The sequence below is a fragment of the Macaca nemestrina genome, chromosome 3 (assembly GCF_043159975.1).
Source record: "Macaca nemestrina isolate mMacNem1 chromosome 3, mMacNem.hap1, whole genome shotgun sequence".
Taxonomy (NCBI): Eukaryota; Metazoa; Chordata; class Mammalia; order Primates; family Cercopithecidae; genus Macaca; species Macaca nemestrina.
The window spans coordinates 155398881-155421992 of NC_092127.1; the positions used below are offsets into that span (position 1 = coordinate 155398881).

The window sequence follows — 23112 nt, forward strand, 5'->3', positions numbered from 1 at the left end:
AGAATAACAAAATAAATTTAGGTCACAGATATTCTTACTAGTCACAGTTTAGATTAACATGATATTCTCTTTAGGACTATGTTAAATATGCTCTACAAGCTAACAGCAAAAATATTAAGTTATAAAAAATTTGGATTTGTAACCTGATTTAAAAATAGGGAGAGGATTTCAATAGACATTTCTCCAAAGATTATACAGAAACCACCAACAAGCATATGGAAAGATGCTTAACATCACTAATCATCAGAGAAATACATATGAAAACCACAATGAGATATCACCTCACATCCATTAGGATGGCTACTATTAAAAAAACAAGAAACAGAAAATAACAAGTATTGGCAATGTGTCAAAACTGGAACCTTTGGGCACTGATGGCAGGAATGTAAAATGGTGCAATTGCTACAGAAAAAAATATGAAGGTTCCTAAAAAAAATTTTAACACAGAATTACCATATAATCCAGCAATCCTACTTCTGGACATACGTCCAAAAGAATAGAAAGTTGGGGCCTCAAAAAGCTATTCACATGCCCATGTTCATAGCAGCAGTAGTCACAATAGTAGTCAAGAGGCGAAGCAATCCAAATGTCCACGGATAGATGAATGAATGGATAAACAAAATGTGGTATAAACATATGATGATGGAGTATTATTTAGCCTTGAAAAAGGAAGGAAATCCTGTCACATGCAACAACGTGGATAAACCTTGAGGACACTATGCTAAGTGAAATAAGCCCATCTCAAAAGGACAAACACTGTATGATTCCACTTATATGAGGTATCTAAAGTATTCAAGTTAATAGAAACAAAAAGCAGAATGGTGGTTGCCAGGGACTGGGGGGAGGCAGGGAAACGGGAGGTAGTTATTTAATGGGTATAGCGCTTCAGTTTTGCAATATGAAAAACCTCTGAAGATCTGTTTCACAACAATGTGAATACACTTACACACTTATGAACTGTACCTCTGCAAATAGTTAAAAGGGTAAATTTTGGGCTATGTGTTTTTTACCACAATAAAAAAGGAGGCAGGAGAATCTGGATTTGCAATGAGATAAAGGCAGTTTGGAAAGATTCTTTTCTCAATATTACCTTTAAAAAAGTTAATTAAGCCTGATATAAAAACAAAAGTCCTTCATTTTTACCTCAAAGTTGAAAAATATAAGAGAGTTTTTCTATTAATGTGTTTTCTCAAATTTTTGTATTACAAAAAATTCCTTTAACTTTTATTTACAAGGCTACTCATGGTATCATTTTAATAGCAAAAGATGAGAAACGTCCTATGGGGGAATGACTGAATACATTACGGTATATCAAAAAATAGAGTATTACAAAATAAACAAAGAAATGTCTTTATTTACTGCTATGGCATAGTCCTCAGGACGGAGTTAAGTAAAATAAGAGCAGCTCAGCGTGGTGGCTCATGTCTGTAATCCCAGCACTTTGGGAGGCCAAGGCAGGCGGATCACAAGGTCAGGAGATCGAGACTATCCTGGCTAACATGGTGAAACCCTGTCTCTACCAAAAATACAAAAAATTAGACAAGCATGGTGGCATGCGCCTGTAGTCCCAGCTACTCGGGAGGCTGAGGCAGGAGAATTGCTTGAACCCGGGAGGTGGAGGTTGCAGTGAGCCAAGATCGCGCCACTGCACTCCAGCCTGGGCCACAGAGCGAGACTCCATCTCAAAAAAAAAAAAAGCAAGAGCAGAAAGTATGTATAGTATGCCTTATTTATGAAGGGTATGGAGTTTAATACAAATGTGTATGTTTATTTTCTTTTTAAATATTATTTTTATTTTTAAATTTTGGGTAGGGAAAAGGGTCTCGCTAATGTTGCCCAGGCTGGTCTCAAAAACTCCTGGTCTGAAGTGATCCGCTGACTTCAGCCTCCCAAAGTCCTGGGATTATAGGCATAAGCCATGGAGCCTGGCTTTATTTTCTTATATTTTAAGTACAAAAAAAAAAAAAAACACCAAAAACTAATTTTTAAAACAGTTACTTATACAAGAGAGAGGACTTAGAGTGGAAAGGACAGAGATGGAAGCTAGAGTCCTCTGAAATATCTGTTCTGTAGGTTTGACTAAGAAATCATGTAAATTTTTAGGCAATTATAAAATAAAAACAAAATTATGTTTAAAAATCAGAAGCAAAATGAAACAAATGAGCCTAACTGTATATCTATTGATGGTATTTCTATATAGAAAAATTTTAAGTGACTTTATAACACAGAAATTGAAGTATGAATCTCTAGTGGGATATATATACTAAAGATACAAAGAAAAGCAAAGAAATCTTAAATTACATTGTTAATATTAATAGTGTTATTTGAAACTACACTTTATTCTCTATGTGTGTAGAGACATAGAATAAATCAATTAAATAATTACTTTAACTTGATTTTATTTTCCAGTAAAAGTGGCTCATTTTAGAAATAGTTGATTACCACCCCAGGATAGGAAACGTACAATATGAGTCTGAAACATATTATTCCTAAAAGTAAGGACGCCATGATACTAGAGTTATGACAAAGGGACTTAGGAGCCAACTGAGGCGCTTCCATTGATCAACATTAGGACAGTTTGACCACTGCTACTTTGTTCTATTCCTTGCATGTTTTCTTCTCCCTCTTCTCTCTTCCTATACCGCTGCTCCCCTCTTGGTAATGAACTCCTGTACTCTCAAGAAACTCTCTCCATCCCTTTCTTCCTGGGTTATTGACCATAATTGTCTCACAATTTCCACTTTGAAATTTTGCCAACTCATCTGAAAAAGGAAATATTGTCATTTCTAAGCCTTGGTCCCGTGCAGAACTGAGATAATCAAATAGTTTAGAGTCCTCCTAAATATTTATACTCCAAGGCTTCTCGTTTCATATCCTTCCAGTTTCATAATTTCTTATCAGGTTACTAGTAACAAAAATAAATAAAATGGGGTGGAATCCTAATGAAACCATTGAAATAGGGTTGGCAAACTTTTTTTCCAAGAGGACTAGTGACATGGTTTGGACCTGTGTCCCCATCCAAATCTCATGTCAAATTGAAATCCAATTGTTGGAGGGGGAGCCTGGTAGGGGGATAACTGGGTCATGGGGGTGAATTCTCATGAATGATTTAGCAGTATCCCTCTTGGTACTGTCCTCATGACAGGTGAGTTCATTCTCATGAGATTTAGTCATTTAAAAGTGTGAGGCACTCCCTCATCTCTCTCTTGCTCCTGCTATGTAAGATACCTGTTCCCTCTTTGCCTTCCACCAAGATTGGAAGCTTCCTGAGGCTCCCCAGAAGCTTCTATGCTTCCTATACAGCCTGCAGAACTCTGAGCTAATTAAACCTCTTTTCTTTATAACCAGCCTCAGGTACTTCTTTATACCAATGCAAGAACTGACTAATATAGCTAGGTAGCAAATATTTTATGCTTTGGAGGCCAAGAGATAATATAAAGGATATGATAAAGGTATAATAAGAAATAACTACAAATTTCCATGAAATTTATTGACAAAATTTAAAATATAATAAAAATATGTGAATGCAATTCTTTGTAACACAGGTCTACAATCAGAAGAACAGAATACTTTTTGGGGAGATAGGATAAAATATTTCACTTAATTGGAATTCAGTTAGTATTCCTTATCATCAAAATTAATTGCAAATATTCATCTATTGACGATGACCTGATATTTTACTATTTCATCTTGAAAATCTTATAGGTAAGTACTACCAAATACTGATATGAATCTATAAATGTGATTTTAAATAACTATATTCATAGCTTTGAAAGCATTTATAGAATTATATGAAATTCTTGTTGATATTTGCCTTTTAGCATCTTGTTACATTGAGGACTAATCACTTCCAATTGAAGTTAGGAGAAAGCTGCTAAACTGCACAATTCAACAGATTTTGAAATATGCAAATTTCCCCTGCACTTGCATGGAAATCTGAAAAACACTTCTGGTTGGGCTTGGAAAATATATCTGCTGCAGATGTCTTCTGTTATTTTTTTTATGTGTTCATTCTTTTACTGTCCATTGTTTTAACCTGACTGAATACATGATCCACAAGAGCACTGTATTCCTGGCAATTATTAGAACATGGATTTTGCATGGTAGAAAACATTTAACACTAGTCTATGGGGTGCTGCACTGCTGTCTATAAAGTTCAAAATAAAGATTTATTTTCAAATAAGTGACTCTGGTTTATTTCATACACTACATTTTTTTTGCAGGAAAAAATAAAACTGTACAACTGCATAAATATAAAATTCTTCCACCATGAAAATGGTTAGAACATTCATAAAGACACACCATCAGCATGTGATGCTTCCAGAAAGGAAGAAAGGAAAGTAAAACAAAATGTACAAAGCAAATTAATTAGGCCTGTTACTAGCCAAAGTGATGGGCAAATTCAGATCTCAGACAAAGCTTTAGAACATACTAGAGGACAAAGGAAGAGATGTCAAGACAGCATTCAAAACAAGCACAACACAACTCATCACCTTTTTGTGTTTTTCTGTAGTGTCACTTAAAATTTAAAGGGCAGTTCCCCCATGACAAACCCCCATCCCAATCCCAGGAGAAAAAATAATAATAAAGTAAGACCTAACGCCACAGGAAAAGACTACAGAGTATGTTAAAAATGCTCATTGAGTAGGTTTCAAGATGGCTGAATAGGAACAACTCCAGTCTGCAGCTGGCAGCATGAGTGACACAGAAGACAGGTGATTTCTGCATTTCCAACTGAGGTACCTGGTTCATCTCACTGGGGCTTCTCAGACAGTGGGTGCAGCCCACAGACCAGGGTGGGGCATTGCCTTACCTGGGAAGCACAAGGGGTCCGGGAATTCCCTTTCCTAGCAGAGGGAAGCCATGACGGACAGTGCCTGGAAAATCGGGACACTCTCACCCTAATACTGCGCTTTTCCAACAGCCTTAGCAAACAGAACACCAGGAGATTATATCCCACCCCTGGCTCAGAGGGTCCCACACCCACAGAGCCTGACTCACTGCTAGCACAGCAATCTGAGATAAAACAGCAAGGCGGCGAGGCTGGGGGAGGGGCATCCGCCATTGCTGAGGCTTGAGTAGGTAAACAAAGCCACCAGGAAGCTCGAACTGGGTGGAGCCCACCCCAGCTCAGGGAGGCCTGCCTGCCTCTGTAGACTCCGCTTCTGGGGGCAGAGCATAGCTGAACAAAAGGCAGCAGAAACTTCTGCAGACTTAAACGTCCCTGTGGGACAGCTTTGAAGACAGTAGTGGTTCTCCCAGCACGCAGGTGGAGATCTGAGAGCAGAGAAAATGCCTCCTCAAGAGGGTCCCTGATCCCCTACTAGCCCAACTGGGAGACACTTCCCAGTAGGGGCCGACTGACACCTCATACAGCCAAGTGCCCTCTGAAACGAAGTTTCTAGAGGAAGGATCAGGCAGCAACATCTGCCAATCTGCAATATTTGCTATTCTGCAGCCTCCGCTGCTGATACCCAGGCAAACAGGGTCTGGAGTGGACCTCCAGCAAACTCCAACAGACCTGCAGCTAAGTGTCCTGTTAGAAGGAAAACTAACAAACAGAAAGGGCATCCACACCAAAACCCCATCTGTACGTCACCATCATCGAAGACCAAAGGTTGATAAAACCACAAAGATGGGGAAAAACCAGAGCAGAAAAGCTGAAAATTCTAACAATCAGAGTGCCTCTTCTCCTCCAAAGGAACACAGCTCCTCACCAGCAACGGAACAAAGCTGGATGGGGAATGATTTTAACAAGTTGAGAGAAGGAGGCTTCAGATGATCAGTAATAACAAACTTCTCAAGCTAAAAGAGGATGTTCGAACCCATCACAAAGAAGCTAAAAACCTTGAAAAAAGATAGACAAATGGCTAACTGTAATAAACAGTGTAGAGAAGTCCTTAAATGACCTGATGGAGCTGAAAACCATAGCCCGAGAATTATGTGACACATGCACAAGCTTCAGCAGCCAATTTGATCAAGTGGAAGAAAGGGTATCAGTGATTTGAAGATCAAATGAATGAAATTAAGTGAGAAGCTGAGAGAAAAAAGAGTAAAAAGAAACGAACAAAGCCTCTAAGAAATATGGGACTATGTGAAAAGACCAAATCTACGTCTGATTGGTGTACCTGAAAGTGATGAGGAGAACGGAACCAAGCTGGAAAACACTCTTCAGAATATTATCCAGGAGAACTTCCCCAACCTAGCAAGGCAGGTCAACATTCAAATTCAGGAAATACAGAGAACGCCACAAAGATACTCCTCGAGAAGAGCAACTCCAAGACACGTAATTGTCAGATTCACCAAAGTTGAAATGAAGGAAAAAATGTTAAGGGCAGTCAGAGAGAAAGGTCAGGTTATCCACAAAGGGAAGCCCATTGGACTAACAGCAGATCTCTCAGCAGAAACTCTGCAAGTCAGAAAAGAATGAGGGCCAATATTCAATATTCTTAAAGAAAAGAATTTTCAATCCAGAATTTCATATCCAGACAAACTAAGCTTCATAAATGAAGGAGAAATAAAATCCTTTACAGACAAACAAATACTGAGAGATTCTGTCACCACCAGGCCTGCCTTACAAGAGCTCCTGAAGGAAGTACTAAACATGGAAAGGAACAACTAGTACCAGCCACTGCAAAAACATGCCAAATTGTAAAGACCATCAATACTAGGAAGAAACTGCATCAAATAACGAGCAAAATAACTAGCTAACATCATAATGACAGGATCTAATTCACATATGACAATATTAACCTTAAATGTAAATGGGCTAAATTAAATAATTGGGCTCCAATTAAAAGACACAGACTGGCAAATTGGATAAAGAGTCATGACCCATCAGTGTGCTGTATTCAGGAGACCCATCTCACGTGCAGAGACACACATAGGCTCAAAATAAAGGGATGGAGGAAGATCTACCAAGCAAATGGAAAACAAAAAAAAAGCAGGGGTTGGAATCCTACTCTCTGATAAAACAGACTTTAAACCAACAAAGATCAAAGCAGACAAAGAAGGCCATTATATAATGGTAAAGGGATCAATTCAACAAGAAGAGCTAACTATCCTAAATATATATGCACCCAATACAGGAGCACCCAGATTCATAAAGCAAGTCCTTAGAGACCTACGAAGAGACTAGATTCCCACACAATAATAATAGGAGACTTTAGCACCCCACTGTAAACATTAGACAGATCAACGAGACAGAAAGTTAACAAGGATATCCAGGAATTGAACTCATCTCTGCACCAAGTAGACCTAATAGACATCTACAGAACTCTCCACCCCAAATCAACAGAATATACATTCTTCTCAGCACCACATCACACTTATTCCAAAATTGACCACATAGCTGGAAGTAAAGCATTCCTCAGCAAATGTACAAGAACAGAAACTATAACAAACTGTCTCTCAGACCACAGTGCAATTAAACTAGAACTCAGGATTAAGAAACTCAATCAAAACCGCTCAACTACATGGAAACTAAACAACCTGCTCCTGAATGATTACTGGGTACATAACAAAATGAAGGCAGAAATAAAGATGTTCTTTGAAACCAATGAGAACAAAGATACAGAATCTCTGGGACACATTTAAAGCAGTGTGTAGAGGGAAATTTTTAGCACTAAATGCCCACAAGAGAAAGCAGGAAAGATCTAAAATGGACACCCTAACATCACAATTAAAAGAACTAGAGAAGTAAGAGCAAACACATTCAAAAGATAGCAGAAGACAAGAAATAACTAAGGTCAGAGCAGAACTGAAGGAGACAGAGACACAAATAACCCTTCAAAAAAATCAATGAATCCAGGAGCTGTTTTTTGAAAACATCAACAAAATGGGTAGACCGCCAGCAAGACTAATAAAGAAGAAAAGAGAGAAGAATCAAATAGATGCAATAAAAAATGATAAAGGGGATATCACCACTGAACCCACAGAAATACAAACTACCTACCATCAGAGAATGCTATAAACACCTCCTCTTTGCAAATAAACTAGAAAATCTAGAAGAAACGGATAAATTCCTGGACACATACACCCTCCCAAAACTAAACCAGGAAGAAGTTGAATCCCTGAATAGACCAGTAACAGGCTCTGAAATTGAGGCAATAATTAATAGCCTACCAACCAAAAATAGTCCAGGACCCCATGGATTCACGGTCGAATTCTACCAGAGATACAAAGAGAAGCTGGTATCATTCCTTCTGAAACTATTCCAATCAATATGAAAAGAGGGAATCCTCCCTAATTCATTTTATGAGGCCAACATCATCCTGGTACCAAAGCCTGGCAGAGACACAACAAAAAAAGAGAATTCTAGACCAATATCCCTGATGAACATCGATGCAAAAATCCTCAATAAAATACTGGCAAACTGAATCCAGCAGCACATCAAAAAGCTTATCCACCATGATTAAGTTGGCTTCAAGGCTGGTTCAACATAAGCAAATCAATAAATGTAATCTATCATATAAACAGAACCAAAGACAAAAACCACATGATTGGCCGGGCGTGGTGGCTCAAGCCTGTAATCCCAGCACTTTGGGAGGCCGAGGCGGGCGGATAACGAGGTCAGGAGATCGAGACCATCCTGGCTAACACGGTGAAACCCCATCTCTACTAAAAAATACAAAAAAACTAGCCGGGTGAGGTGGCGGGCGCCTGTAGTCCCAGCTACTCGGAAGGCTGAGGCAGGAGAACAGCGTAAACCCAGGAGGCAGAGCTTGCAGTGAGCTGAGATCCGGGCACACACTCCAGCCTGGGCAACAGAGCGAGACTCTGTCTCAAAAAAAAAAAAAAAAAAAAAAAAAAAAAAAAAACCACATGATTATCTCAATAGATGCAGAAAAGGCCTTCGATAAAATCTGACAGTCCTTCATGCTAAAAACTCTCAATAAACTAGGTATTGATGGGACGTATCTAAAAATAATAAGAGCTATTTATGACAAACCCACAGCCAATCATACTGAATGGGCAAAAACTGGAAGCATTCCCTTTGAAAACTGGCAGAAGACAGTTTTCTGTCTCTCACCACTCCTATTCAACATAGTGTTGGAAGTTCAAGCCAGGGCAATCAGGCAAGAGAAAGAAATAAAGGGTATTCAATTAGGAAAAGAGGAAATCAAATTGTCTCTGTTTGCAGATGACATGATTCTATATTCAGAAAACCCCATCGTCTCAGCCCAAAATCTCCTTAAGCTAATAAGCAACTTCAACAAAGTCTCAGGATAGAAAAATCAATGTGCAAAAATCACAAGCGTTCCTATATACCAATAACAGACAGAGAGCCAAATCATGAGTGAACTCCCATTTACAATTGCTTCAAAGAGAATAAAATACCTAGGAATCCAACTTACAAGGGATGTGAAGGACCTCTTCAAGGAGAACTAAAAAACACTGTTCAACAAGATAAAAGAGGACACAAACAAATGGAAGAATATTCCATGCTCATGGATAGGAAGAATCAATATTGTGAAAACGGCCATACTGCCCAAGTTAATTTATAGATTCACTGCCATCCCCATCAAACTACCAATGACTTTCTTCACAGAATTGGAAAAAACTACTTTAAATTTCATATGGAACCAAAAAAGAGCCCGCATTGCCAAGACAATCCTAAGCCAAAAGAACAAAGCTAGAGGCATCCCCCTACCTGACTTCAAACTAACTACAAGGCTACAGTAACCAAAACAGCATGGTACTGGTACCAAAACAGAGATATAGACCAATGGAACAGAACAGAGCCCTCAGAAATAATACCACACATCTAAAACCATCTGATCTTTGATAAACCTGACAAACACAAGAAATGGGAAAGGATTCCCTATTTAATAAATGGTGCTGGGAAAACTGGCTAGCCATATGTAGAAAGCTGACACTGGATCCCTTCCTCACACCTTATACAAAAATTAATTCAAGATGGATTAGAGACTTAAATGTTAGGCCTAAAACCATAAAAACCCTAGAAGAAACCTAGGCAATATCATTCAGGACATAGGCATGGGCAAGGACTTCATGACTAGAACACCAAAAGCAATGGGAACAAAAGCCAGAATTGACAAATGGGATCTAATTAAACTAAACAGCTTCTGCACAGCAAAAGAAACTACCATCAGAGTGAACAGGCAACCTACAGAATGGGAGAAAATTTTTGCAATCTACCCATTCTACCCATCTGACAAAGGGCTAATATCCAGAACCTACAAAGAATTCAAACAAATCTACAAAAAAAAATCAAACAACCCCATCAAAAGTGGGCAAAGGATATGAACAGACTATTCTCAAAAGAAGACATTTATGCAGCCAACGTACACATGAAAAAATGCTCATCATCACTGGCCATCAGAGAAATGCAAATCAAAACCACAATGAGAAATACCATCTCACACCAGTTAGAATGGCGATCATTAAAAAGTCAGGAAACAGCAGATGCTGGAGAGGATGTGGAGAAACAGGAACACTTTTACACTGTTGGTGGGACTGCAAACTAGTTCAACCATTGTGGAAGACAGTGTGGTGATTCCTCAAGGATCTAGAACTAGAAATACCATTTGACCCAGCCATCCCATTACTGGACATATACCCAAAGGATTATAAATCATGCTTCTATAAAGACAAAGCACGAGTATGTTTGTTGCAGCACTATTCACAATAGCAAAGACTTGGAACCAACCCACATGTCCATCAATGATAGACTGGATTAAGAAAATGTGGCACATATACACCATGGAATACTATGTAGCCATAAAAAAGGATGAGTTCATGTCCTTTGTAGGGACATGGATGAAACTAGAAACCATCATTCTCAGCAAACTATCGCGAGGACAGAAAACCAAATACCACATGTTCTCACTCATAGGTGGGAACTGAACAATGAGAACACTTGGATACAGGAAGGGGAACATGACACACCGAGGCCTGTCGTGGGGTGGGAGGAGGGGGAAGGGATGGCATTGGGGGATATACCTAATGTAAATGACAAGTTGACAGGTGCAGCACAACAACATGGCACATATATACATATGTAACAAACCTGCACATTGTGCACATGTACCCTAGAATGTAAAGTATAATTAAAAAAAAGAGTGATAACCATAATAGATTAAAACACATTGATATATTTTTTTAAAATGCTCATTGATGGGCCATTATCTTTGAAAGAGCAAAAATAAATAAATAAATAAACCATGCCAGTTTTATTCCCATTGAATATTTATACCTTGGACAGCAAACCCTGCTCACATAAATTACAAAACAGATATGATAAAACATGGGTTGAAAAACGACCAGAGTATGCACCTATAGTACTGTACACTAAATAAAATACAGGAGGCAATACTTAGAGGCCAGAAACACTCCTTACAAGTCATTTATGGAATCATAATTTACAGAAAAAATTAGCACATCTCAAGGCTCAATTTTTCTTGTCACTTACAGTAGAATATTTTGTTGCTATTGCTACACTTTAGTTTACAGTAACTACATTCTAACCGATTAAATGCAGAAAGCAAGTGTAAAGCACATAGATTATGCTTTAAGTGTAGGTCCCATACGTATGACAGTTTGTTCAAGACTAACAGGTTTTTGCATCTTTTTTTAAACTTATTAAATGGCTAGTGGGAAAGATTTGTGCTTGTGATCAGCTCTTAACTTCAATTTTTACATCAAGGGATCCCTGAAAACCATCTTTCTCACTGTGCCCAATGTTCTCACCATACACTTTACACTCTATGCAAATTTCAGTGTCCATGGTAAGGTTGGTGAACTGTACAGCAAGGAGGGGATGCAGGTATTTGGGCTGCAGGAGTTTGCCATAGCAGAGATAATTCTGCAGAGGAAAACCAAGGTAGGTGTCCAGTCCAAAATACTCCACATTTCCATCTTTATCCTTATCTTCATCTCACTAGCCAGTGCACTGAACAGGAAAGACATACTCATTATACTTCATCACTGGGTAACTCCCCAAGGACTCACTCTCGGGAGGCTTAGGTTTAAAGCCTAGAACTTGCTTGAGCTTTATAACAACACATAGTTTTGTAGCCATAAGTTTCGTCATTTAATCCAGAGCAATTTCCCAACCACTCAAGCTTGAATCTGCAGAACTTTCGCTCACCTCATTCATGATTAAAGTCTCCTTGTTCTTTGGGTTCACTGGGCACATTGTCACAATCTTCAAAAATCAAGTCATCCTTCTGGGCTGAATCTTTGTACTTTTCCAGGAACCTAACTACGTTCAGCACATATGCCTCACAGTGCTTGGGATCATTAGGATGAAAGGCAGTTTCAGTCTTCTGGATCTGAGATATCTGTGTTAATCCTGGTGGGGTCCTGATATGTGGTCCTGATATGTGGGCTTAAGTTCACTGATGGTGAGCAGCACCACTTGGATGATTCTGATGAAGATGCCATCCAGGCAGCCATAACATATTATGTAGAACAGAAGGATCTTAAACCAACTGCCACCAGTCCTGCCCCAAAACTCCTTCTTCTCTGAGTTCCAGATGAATTTCTTCCAACTGCCCTCCTTCTTGGCTTTCCTGCAGGTCATGGCAACGGTGGGTCAGCAGCTGCCGCAGTCGGAAGGGCAGGTGGCTTCGGGACGCACCCTGGCATTCTCTGAGGCGTTGCTAGTTGTCTCTGGCCTGGCTCTCCACAGACAGGACATGCCACTGCCACTGCGGATCTGAGTGCTTCTGTTAAACTTCTAACAGCATGGGAAGTACATAAAGCTGACTGACGTTACTTTAATTCAAACAATGAATCTACTGTTGAAATGACTTTATAGCAGAGTAAGTTTTGTATTTAAACACTGCTTTCCCCTATAATTTTACATTGAATGCATTAAGAAACATAAGGTCTGCAGCAAAAGCTAATTTTCTAAGCCATTCAGTGTTTGATAATAGTGGTTGACAGGTAGGTCTTCTTATTCAGAAAAATTTGTTTTGAATTTTTCAATCCTGAGCTCAAAAAATGGCAGTAAAACTGCTAAACCATTGAAATGCAGTGTAGATGGACAAGTCAGGATAATCAGCTTCTATTTCTTTCAGTGGTTAAGTCCACAAGTTCAAAGGTGATACTACTGGTTCAATAGCAAACAAGAGATTTAAGTATTTTCCACAAAGTTCCTACTCATGACAAATATTTTCTGCGAAGTATCTACCGATGAAAAGGCTTTCAACATCTTATGTTTTCACAAGCTTTATAAATTTGTCCAACTAAGGCTTTTTCTGCTCTACACATATTTTTACCACCACTGTCTAAGACATCTTAGCAGATTCCACATCAGGTTTACCGAATTAGTATTTTCACATCTTCTTTGAAAATATTCTTGTGTGGCTGGGCGCAGCGGCTCACACCTGTAATCCCAGCACTTTGAGAGGACGAGGTGGGAGGATCACAAGGTCAGGAGATCGAGACCATCCTGACTAACATGGTGAAACCCCGTCTCTACTAAAAATACAAAAAAAAAATTAGCTGGGCATGGTGGCACACACCTGTAATCCCAGCTACTCGGGAAGCTGAGGCAGGAGAATCGCTTGAACCCAGGAGGTGGAGGTTGCAGTGAGCTGAGATCATGCCACTGCACTCCAGCCTGGCGACACAGCGAGACTCCGTCTCAAAAAACAAAAATTCTTGCCTGTGGTTGTTCCACACAGACTATTCACAAAGGGTAATTCTTCAGTCTCTTCAAACTCAGCACTCACTCCTCAAATAGTATTGGTACATAGGTCAACTTATCAAGAGCCAAGGAATATCATTCAAAATCATTTGCCTTGCTTTTTAATTGACTACTGATGTCTGTCCCCAGTGTCTTCAACTCTTGAAGCAACTAGTCTTGTCTAAAGGCCACTGTACTGGATATATTTCTTCAGCTGCTCAAATTAAACAGGACTTAATTTACCTGCCATTAGAAAACTACTTTCTTTGCTTGACTAATAAGCCACTCAGAAATCACAACTTTGGTTGCAGCCTCATTTTCATTTTCTATTTTTGTTAACAAATTCTGCTGTAATAGATTCCATCTTAAATTTTCTAGTTTTTCTGACTATTACACTCCTGTGAATTAGGAATACTGTCATGATTGATTAATCTGGTAATGTCAACATATATTATATTCTTTTAACTCAGCTATGGTGTCACTGCATAGTAGACACAGTACTTTGCCATCTAATTCAATAAAAAATAATCCATGCTCAACTGTGACTTAAAAGCACAACACTAGATGTCTACTTTTCTTACTCACCAGATAGGTATGCACTCATACTAAAAAAAAAAAAAGAGGTCATGTACAAGGATACCTATGACATTTGAAATACTATTGAATTATAACTGTTATGAATTATAGTATACTGAGCAGCAGTGCAAAGTGACAGGAGCACCACATGTGGTCTCTGTTGGAGCTACTCAACTCTGCTGTTGATATGCAAAGGCAGCCATAGACAATAGGTAAATAAAAGATCATGGTTACATCTCAATAAAATTTTATTTGCGGACTCTGAAATTTAAATTTCATTTAATTTTCATCTGTCACAAAATATTGTTATTCTTTTGCTTTTTTGTCAGTCATTAAAATATGAAAACCACTCTTGGCTTATAAACTATACATAAACAGGCGGTGGACCAGATTTGTTCATGGGCCATAGTTTGCCGACTCTGGCTACTGAAGACAGATTCCGTAACACCAGCAAAAGTTATTTATTAAGAGCCAGGGACATAGGTTGTTGTAAGCTATCTAGGAAGCCATCCTCTATTAAAATTGATTACACTAAAATCCAAAACTATAAACAAAAAAACCCCATAGAGTTGACAGGCAATTTTAGAATTAGACTTGCTAGAAATAAACAATATGTGGACACTGACCCTGATGTAGAATGCCGAAGGAACCGTTATGCTCTCTTTGGTTAAAGCGCCTTAGGTTAAAAATAGGGTGGTAAGAAAGATTAAAATGAGCTGGCAGTCAGTTCATGTTGAAAAAACTAAATTGCTATGCACTGTCAAGAAACCAAAAGAGAAGGTGAAAAAAAAAAAGGAACAAACTTAGGGCTTTCAACAGCCATGCAAGGCAAACTCTATTAACTTCTCAAACCCTAAGCAAGTGTAGTCCCTTTCTAATACTAATAAAAATCGTCTACGGCCATACCACCCTGAACGCGCCCGATCTCGTCTAATACTAATAAAAATCAGTGTCGTTGATAAGAAGTATAAACACTAAAAAATAAATTGTTCTATCAAATCAGAAAAGGGAATAACAGCAATCATACTGTTCTGAGAAACCCTCACGATGCTCAATAAAATCTCTTAGTCATTTAACAGATAAAGTTGGCCTGATTATCAAAGAAAAATATGTATACATTTTTCATAAATACTAGCACATAGATCTCTACTTTAATCCTGACACATTACCATATATAAGTGCCCAAGAGTAAAAGAACTATATAACTGCACTGGCAATATCTAATTCCCCAATGGAATATGCCCTATCTGATTGTATCCCATATTAGCACCTATATTACCTATAAAGAAACTCAATGGAAACCATTAACTGAATAGTATATCAGAATTTCCAAGACTACCTGTCCCCGGTATGTATTTCTTCCATTGAAACTAAATACTTCACTTCTGTTAATTTAAGTGCAGTTCTCTTTAGCATATCTGTGGATAAAGATAGTCAGCTAGGCATGGTGGCACACACCTGTAGTCCTGGCTACTCAGGACGCTGAGGCAGGATGATCACTTGAGCCCAGGAGTTCAAGGCTATAATTCACTATGATTGCACCTGAGAATAGCCACTGTATTCCAGCCTGGGCAACACAGTGAGACCCCATCTCTTAAAAAAAAAAAAAGATAATCAACAACTTTTTCTGATGCCAAAAATCCTTTGATACTAGGATTCACTGTCTCCTTCAAACTTTTGAAAATGCCAAACCAATGATTTAAAAAACTTGGATTTTACAAGGAAAACTACACTTATTCAACATCTAGATGATTTAATATTATATATTCCAGGTCACAAGAATCTCAAACATACTCCTTATTCCTCCTGACTAGATTAGCTGAAAAGAGACACGCCATTTTCAATTTTGCCAAGAAAGGAATCATCAACAGAAGGTCAATCACTTTCTTTGTCAGAATTAAAGCTATTCGAGAACATCCTAGATCTTCAACTAAAGGGCAAATGAGAGGATTATTAAGACTGACAGCTTACTACCGGCAATGGATAGTTAACTTTTCTAAAACAGTTCAAACAACACCATCACATGAACTGACTAAAACAGACATCCTGACCTTTTAATATATACTGGAATATTTATAAATAAAATGATACAATGTCTGGACCTGGTTTCAAAGTAATCCAGTAGAATGAAGGTTAGTGAAAGGGATATACATTAAACAAGGCTGGCCATGTGTTGATAGCTGTAAAGCCAGATGATGGGCATTAAAAGGTTATTATACTTTTCTCTGCGCTTCCGAATATGTTTGAAATTTCCCTACTAAAAAGAGGCGAAACCAAATTTCAAGATAGACTGTTAGAAAATATTTAGAACAAATAAAACTAACGTGGTTAGATTTTGGTTAAAATCCACCAAACACTTATTTAAATCAATTTTAAAAGACACACAATCTAATAGAAAAGTGAACAAAATATATAAAAATTATTACAGAAGAACTAAGAAAAACCAATACACATAGAAGATAATCAACCTCAGTAGCAGTCAGAGATATTCAAAATTAAACGAGGTACCATCTATTGCCCATCAAATACACAAAAAAGTTAAAATCTTGTTAATATCCAGGATGGGCAAGGGTATGAAAAAACAGTCACACTCATACACTGTGATTGTAAATGTAAACTGGTACCATATTTCCTTCAGAGAGTAATTCTTTAGGATCTATCAAATTTTTAAATACCTATGCCATTTGATCCTAAAATTATACTACTAACAACTCAATCCTATGTAAATATTCACAATTATCTAACATGTTAAAAAAATTAGAATATTTATTGATGTATTCTTTGTAACAGTGAAAAACTGAAGAACATAAATCTTGCTACATCCATATAATGGGGTACTATACAACTGCTGAAAAGAATGAGGTAGATTTCTATACGTAGATATGGAAAACGGTTACAATTACACCACTATATAAAGAGCAAGATGTACAACAATATGTATAGTATCATCCCAGTTATGTCTTTGTTGCCCAGGGTGGTCTCAAACTCCTGGGCTCAAGTGATCCTCCCACCTCAGCCTCCTGAGTAGCTGGGATTACAGGCAAGTAGCTGGGACTACAGACATGTGCCACCACACCTGGCTCCTAAGAGTCTTACTTGCATATACATTTCAAACACCAAGTACAGCTTCTTGTTCATAGTGGGTACTGGATAAATACCTGCTGAATTAATTAATGTAGCTGAGTTAATAGACCTTTCTATAAAAAAGCAATTGCTATGATGTGGCTCTGTGTCCACACCCAAGTCTCATCTCGAATTATAATAGCCATAATCACCACGTACTGAGGACAGGACATGGTGGGAAGTGACTGGATCATGGGTATGGTCTCCCCCATACTGTTCTTGCGATACTTAGTTCTCGAGATGTGATGGTTTTATAAGTGTTTGATGGTTCCTCTTACACATAAGCTGTCTCTCGCCTGACACCATGTTAAGACGTGCCTGCTTCTCCTAGTGCCATGATTGTAAGCTTCCTAACGCCTCTCCAGTTATGTGGAACTGTGAGTCAGTTAAATCTCCTTTGTTTATAAACTACCCAGTCTTGGGTAGTATCTTTGTAGCAGTGTGAAAATAGACTAATACAGCAATTACTTCCTATTCTATCACTTTTATAACAAGCATAATCTTCAGATCATAAGTTCTGATAATTATATGTCTTATAAAAATGATAAACTGTAGCTTCTCTTCCTCTCATCATCTTCAAAAAGCTATACGGGAGAAAACAAAAACACAGTTCCTGTTTTTGTGAAATAATTGAATCTCAAAACGGAAACTAGTATTTGCTGGAAGCAACAGAGCCTAGGCCAACAGGTATGCTAGCACTAGAGAGTTCTTACAGGCACAGTTCTCACCTACAAGTTACTTTTCAACTAACTTGACTTCAAATTGAATATACTTACTTTCTCTGTATTCTATTTCTGCTTCCTTACGCAATTTTTTCTCTCTGGCAAGAGCTTCAGGGCTTCCCCAAACTTCCAAAGATCTGTCATACACACATGGTCACCACAATGAATAATTTTAATGACTTACTGACATCACATTTAAATCTAAATTCTCTAGTGAGAATCTTACAACAAAGCATAAGGTGCTTTCAGAGAAATATAAAGAACTTAAGGAACTTTTCCAAATGAAATCTAAACAATTAGAATAAATTCAACAGCAAATTTTCTTACACATTATGACATATATTTAGTTGATGAGTACATATTAGTAACTCACAAATATACAAATTTGCAAATACAAAAATATTGTTTTTAAAAAGTCATTTAAAAAATTCTGAATCTGTCTAAAATCTATTTTTATTAATCCAAAATTTGGCTTGCACTTTTATTCTGAAAGAACTATGTTCTTACTTTGCCTCCACATCTGATCTCAAGTATACAGTAAAAGACTCAGTATCTTCATGGGGACTTCGTCGTCTGATTTTTCGAAGTTGTTCTAGATCACTAGAGAAAGAAACATGTTGAATTCATTCAGACAAAGTGCATATAGTTTATATACTTAAAGAGGATTACTAAGGGCAGATAAAAGCAACAACACTGATCCCCATCTTAGAGGAATAGAGATGTGAATGGCTTTTAAAGATCTGTTTAAAGATGACATTTTGTATACAAAAAATATTCTACAGACAGTGAAAAAAAATTACTCTTGATGCTCAGTGTAGACACTACAATATAATACGTAGAGATTCAATTCCCTCACCAATGCTTATATTTTTATCTGCTATGGGCACACCACTGCCATCTCTAATATACGGGAAAAAAAGTGAAAAGTTAGGTAATGCATGGGGGCTCACTGCCAGCACTTTGGGAAGCCAAGGCAGGTGGATCACCTGAGGTCAGGAGTTCGAGATCAGCCTGCTCAACATGGTGAAACCCCATCTCCACTAAAAAAAATACAAAAATTAGCTGGGTGTAGTGGTGCCTGCCTGTAGTCCCAGCTACTCAGGAGGCTGAGGCAGGAGAATCGCTTGAACCCAGGAAGCAGAGGTTACAGTGAGCCAAGATCATGCCACTGTACTTCAGCCTGGAGACAAAGCAAGACTCCGTCTCAAAAAAAAAAAAAAAAGTGAAAAATAGGCAAGGTGTGGTAGCTCACACCTGTAATCCCAGCACTTTGGGAGGCTGAGATGGGTGGATCACTTGATGTCAGGAGTTCGAGACTAGCCTGTGCAACCTGCAAAACCCCGTCTCTACAAAAAATACAAAAATTAGCCAGGCGTGGTGGCACACAGCAGTAGTCCCAGCTACTCGGGAGGCTGAGGTCAGAGAATCACTGGAGTCTAAGGAGGCAGAGGCTGCAGTGAGCCACGACTGTGCCACTGTACTCCAGCCTGGGCAGCAGAGTGAGACCCTGCCTCAAAAAAAAAAAAAAAAAGAAGAAGAAAGAACATGGATTAGAATATCATCCCTCTACTTAAGAATTTAAGTTAAAAATTTACAGTCATTATTTGTTTATATGTAGATTAATACTAAGTGGTAATAGCTATTCAAAGGTATGAAGTCATAAAGAGTATATGTCAATTACATGTTATTTATTTTCCTTTCTCTTAAATTCTGAAAGGCTTATATATTCATCAAGTCACTGCTAAATAGTCATTCTGTATTTAATCATGGATCTTCCTATAGAAATTTTGTAAAAGCAATGAAATAACCTATAAATAAAAAGTCTGTGACTATATAATGTTATCAAGTTCTAGAAATTAAACCTAGATTTAAAAAACATCAATAGCCATCACATGTTAGTAAAAATGTATGGATCAGCTTTCAAAAGATACATATTCTAGTTCTCCCGGTCACTGACTCACTTAAATGAGCTGGGTCAATCACTAACATCTTATATTATGTTCATCCTGGCCTACTAAAGTGGAGACAGCAATGCCTAATCCACTTAATTCACAAAATTTTTGTGAGAACTAAATCAATATTATAATTGGTTGTTGATGTAATAGTTATAGAAGTTAAAAATTATAGGAATACCTATTTCTTGATATATACCAAAGTGGCTGTGACAATGAGGAAGACTGAAAAAAAGATCATCTGATTTCTCTAACTGGCACACAAAGGAGGGAGAAAAGTTTAAATTTGCGACTAACATAATTTCAATAAATATAAATATGAGAAATTAATAATGACAGATATTGGAAAATAGTAAAAATAACTTATACTCAACAGAAACCACAGTTGGGAGCATGAATATAAATTTAACTCTAAATTAAGTACTCAACTCTGCTGGCCAAAAAACCAAAAGAGTCAAACATACAAATATGCAAATAATCTTACTGAGAATTCTGTCACATATCAATGACTTAAAATTTAACTCCTAAGATTCTTATGTGATGGAGAGGTTTTGAAGAATTTACCATTGTGGGTTTAAGAAACTAAGAAAGACTAGAATTGGTAATGTTGGGGCAGGATTCAGTTTAGTTTGCTAACAATTTTTAACATTTTTGACTGAATAAAAATATTTCTCCATTTTAAGGAGCCAGTAGCAAATGTTCCATATATGGATGGTAGCAGGTAACACACTCTAATAAAGGAAAAGTTATTTAGATTATTTAGATACGGCACACAGCTACATTTTTTTTTTTAATTACCTGGATTTGAGGCAGAACTCATTTATTGCTCTGACTCCAGTGATGAAATTATTCTGAGTGTACTTTGATCCATACTCCCTTTTCTTAAGGACTGCTTTAACTAAACAAAAAACAGGAAAACATAATAAATATGCACATTGAAAATCACGTGTGAAGATGAATATAGGCTGATATTTAAGAGGCTTCACGAATTAATTTCACAGAAAACTGATCTTTTTCACCAAATGACATCAGAGGAAAAATTATCCAAGTGCAGAATAGGATGAAATTGCATTTGTAGCCATCTAGCTTTTGTCTCTATAGATCATCTATAACCGATGCCAAAATGTCAACCTCTGCCTAATGAACACCTTGAATAGGTATTACTGGTCTGTCTAAATAATATTAGTATAATTTAAATTGCTTAGGGTCTAAATGAAAATGAACTGAAGTTTCGATAAAAAATTACAGAATATTGGGAGGCTGAGGCGGGTGGATCACTTGAGGTCAGGAGTTTGAGACCAGCCTGGCCAACATGGTGAAACCCTCTCTCTACTAAAAAAATACAAAAATTGGCCAGGTGTGGTGGTAGTTGCCTGTAATCCCAGCTTCTCAGGAGGCTGAGGCATGAGAATCACTTGAACCTGGAAGGCAGAGGTGGCAGTGAGCCAGATCATGCCACTGTACTCCAGCCTGGGCTACAAAGTCAGACTCTGTCCAAAAAAAAAAAAAAAAAATTACAGAGTAGTTGAGTGCTTTTCAAATTGTGAGGTGAAATTAGCATTTCATACAAAGCAGAACTATAAAGTAATTAAAGACTATTACATATAAGTATTTTTTTGTGAAAACCTTTGTTTCATTTACATATACTAATTTATATGTATACTAGTTGCTAATTAGTGTTTCTTACGTGGGTTGCAGTCATAAAAGTTTAAAGCCACTAGATCATTTCACATAATGTAATACAACTAAAGAAAAGGATGGAATAATTTCATCAGTTAAAAATTACAAAAAAATTCATTACAGATTATAGGTTAAATATTGCCTTCTAATAAATTGTTTTCTATTGTCAAGTATCAAACTGCTCATAAAAAGGCCAGTGACACCAACACCAATACCAGTTTGGCATCAATTATAGTCTGTGAGTTAAAAATTACACAACATTGGTCTATGTTAATAAATCATTATAAGGTGAGACTTTTGGTCATATGATAGAGATAAATAAGCAAATACCTTAAGTGCAAGAGCAAAATAACAGACTCACGTGTTCTATTTCAAATTGTCACCTATTCACTTCATGTTCTATTCTCACATTTATTATTTCACAATTTTCTGTTCTACTTCCAAGTTGAAAGAGCAAATTCAGCCTAAGATTACCTATCACTACAGTGGGTAAAAAGACTCCTAAAATAATACATACTTACATTAAATGCACAAACATTGTGTAATAAGAATATTTCACAAATAAAGTTCAATTAAAAAATCAAAACCTTATCTGAAAAAAATACATAAAGAAAATACAGGTTTTTTTTTTTTTGCATGAGTTTCAGGTCTCTAAACTGCCTTTTACATTTAAAAAAAGTTTTTTATTTTAAATGTCTTCCAAATAGCTAAAAAATCCTGGCCCAGGTTATTAATGATGAAGATGAGGATGATAATGATAATCACGGCTGCTATAACAACATTAGTTAATTGACTGTCTACCATGTGTTAATCAAAGTTACCCTAGAAAAGAAGTCTCATTTTCAAGCACCACGTTATAGGGGAGAAAACTAAGCCTCAGAGAAGTCAAGTAAATTGCCCAAGGTCAGCCAGTTGGTAAGAACTGGAGCCACAAATTTAGTCCAGTTTTGTCTGATGCCAAAGCCACAGTGCTATTAATGATAGAGTTGCTGCCTCCATGAAACAGCTGCTTTGGAGATGAGAACCATAGCCTGTTATACAGAAAAGAGCTACAAACGGGAATTCCTTCCATTTCTCCCAGAAAAGAAAGTCAGACAAGAACGGCCAAACTCTACCTGGATTTGAATAAGCAGTAGCTGAAAGGTGTGGGCCTCTTGTTCTTTAACTGCATTACTCTTCTAAAAATGATAATGCAATTGATGATTCTTATTTGCCATTATTCCTTTCTTTGGGCTTTTGAAAAAATTTGTGACAAAAATGCAAAATAAATTTAATGGAAAATTACTTTAATATGTAAGAGAATAAATCCTTATGGTCAATCTATTTAAATAAAAGCAAAAATAAACTATACTCTTAGAATAATATAACTATAAAGAGCTCTACATAAACCAATGTTATATAT

General features: G+C 37.3%; 1 protein-coding gene and 1 pseudogene across 1 annotated transcript in view; both read right to left on the minus strand.

The window, feature by feature from the left end:
- LOC105487707 (solute carrier family 30 member 9) overlaps positions 1-23112 on the minus strand; it is a 105748-nt gene that overhangs the window by 54029 nt on the left and 28607 nt on the right. Inside the window, exons 4-6 of the mRNA XM_011751251.2 lie at positions 20829-20928; positions 18586-18678; positions 18133-18215 (exon numbers count right to left, since the gene is read on the minus strand). Of these exons, the coding sequence (XP_011749553.1) occupies positions 18133-18215; positions 18586-18678; positions 20829-20928 (276 nt within the window). The remainder of the gene's footprint in view (positions 1-18132; positions 18216-18585; positions 18679-20828; positions 20929-23112) is intronic.
- Positions 2-18125, minus strand: LOC139362425 (sodium/potassium-transporting ATPase subunit beta-1-like; annotated as a pseudogene).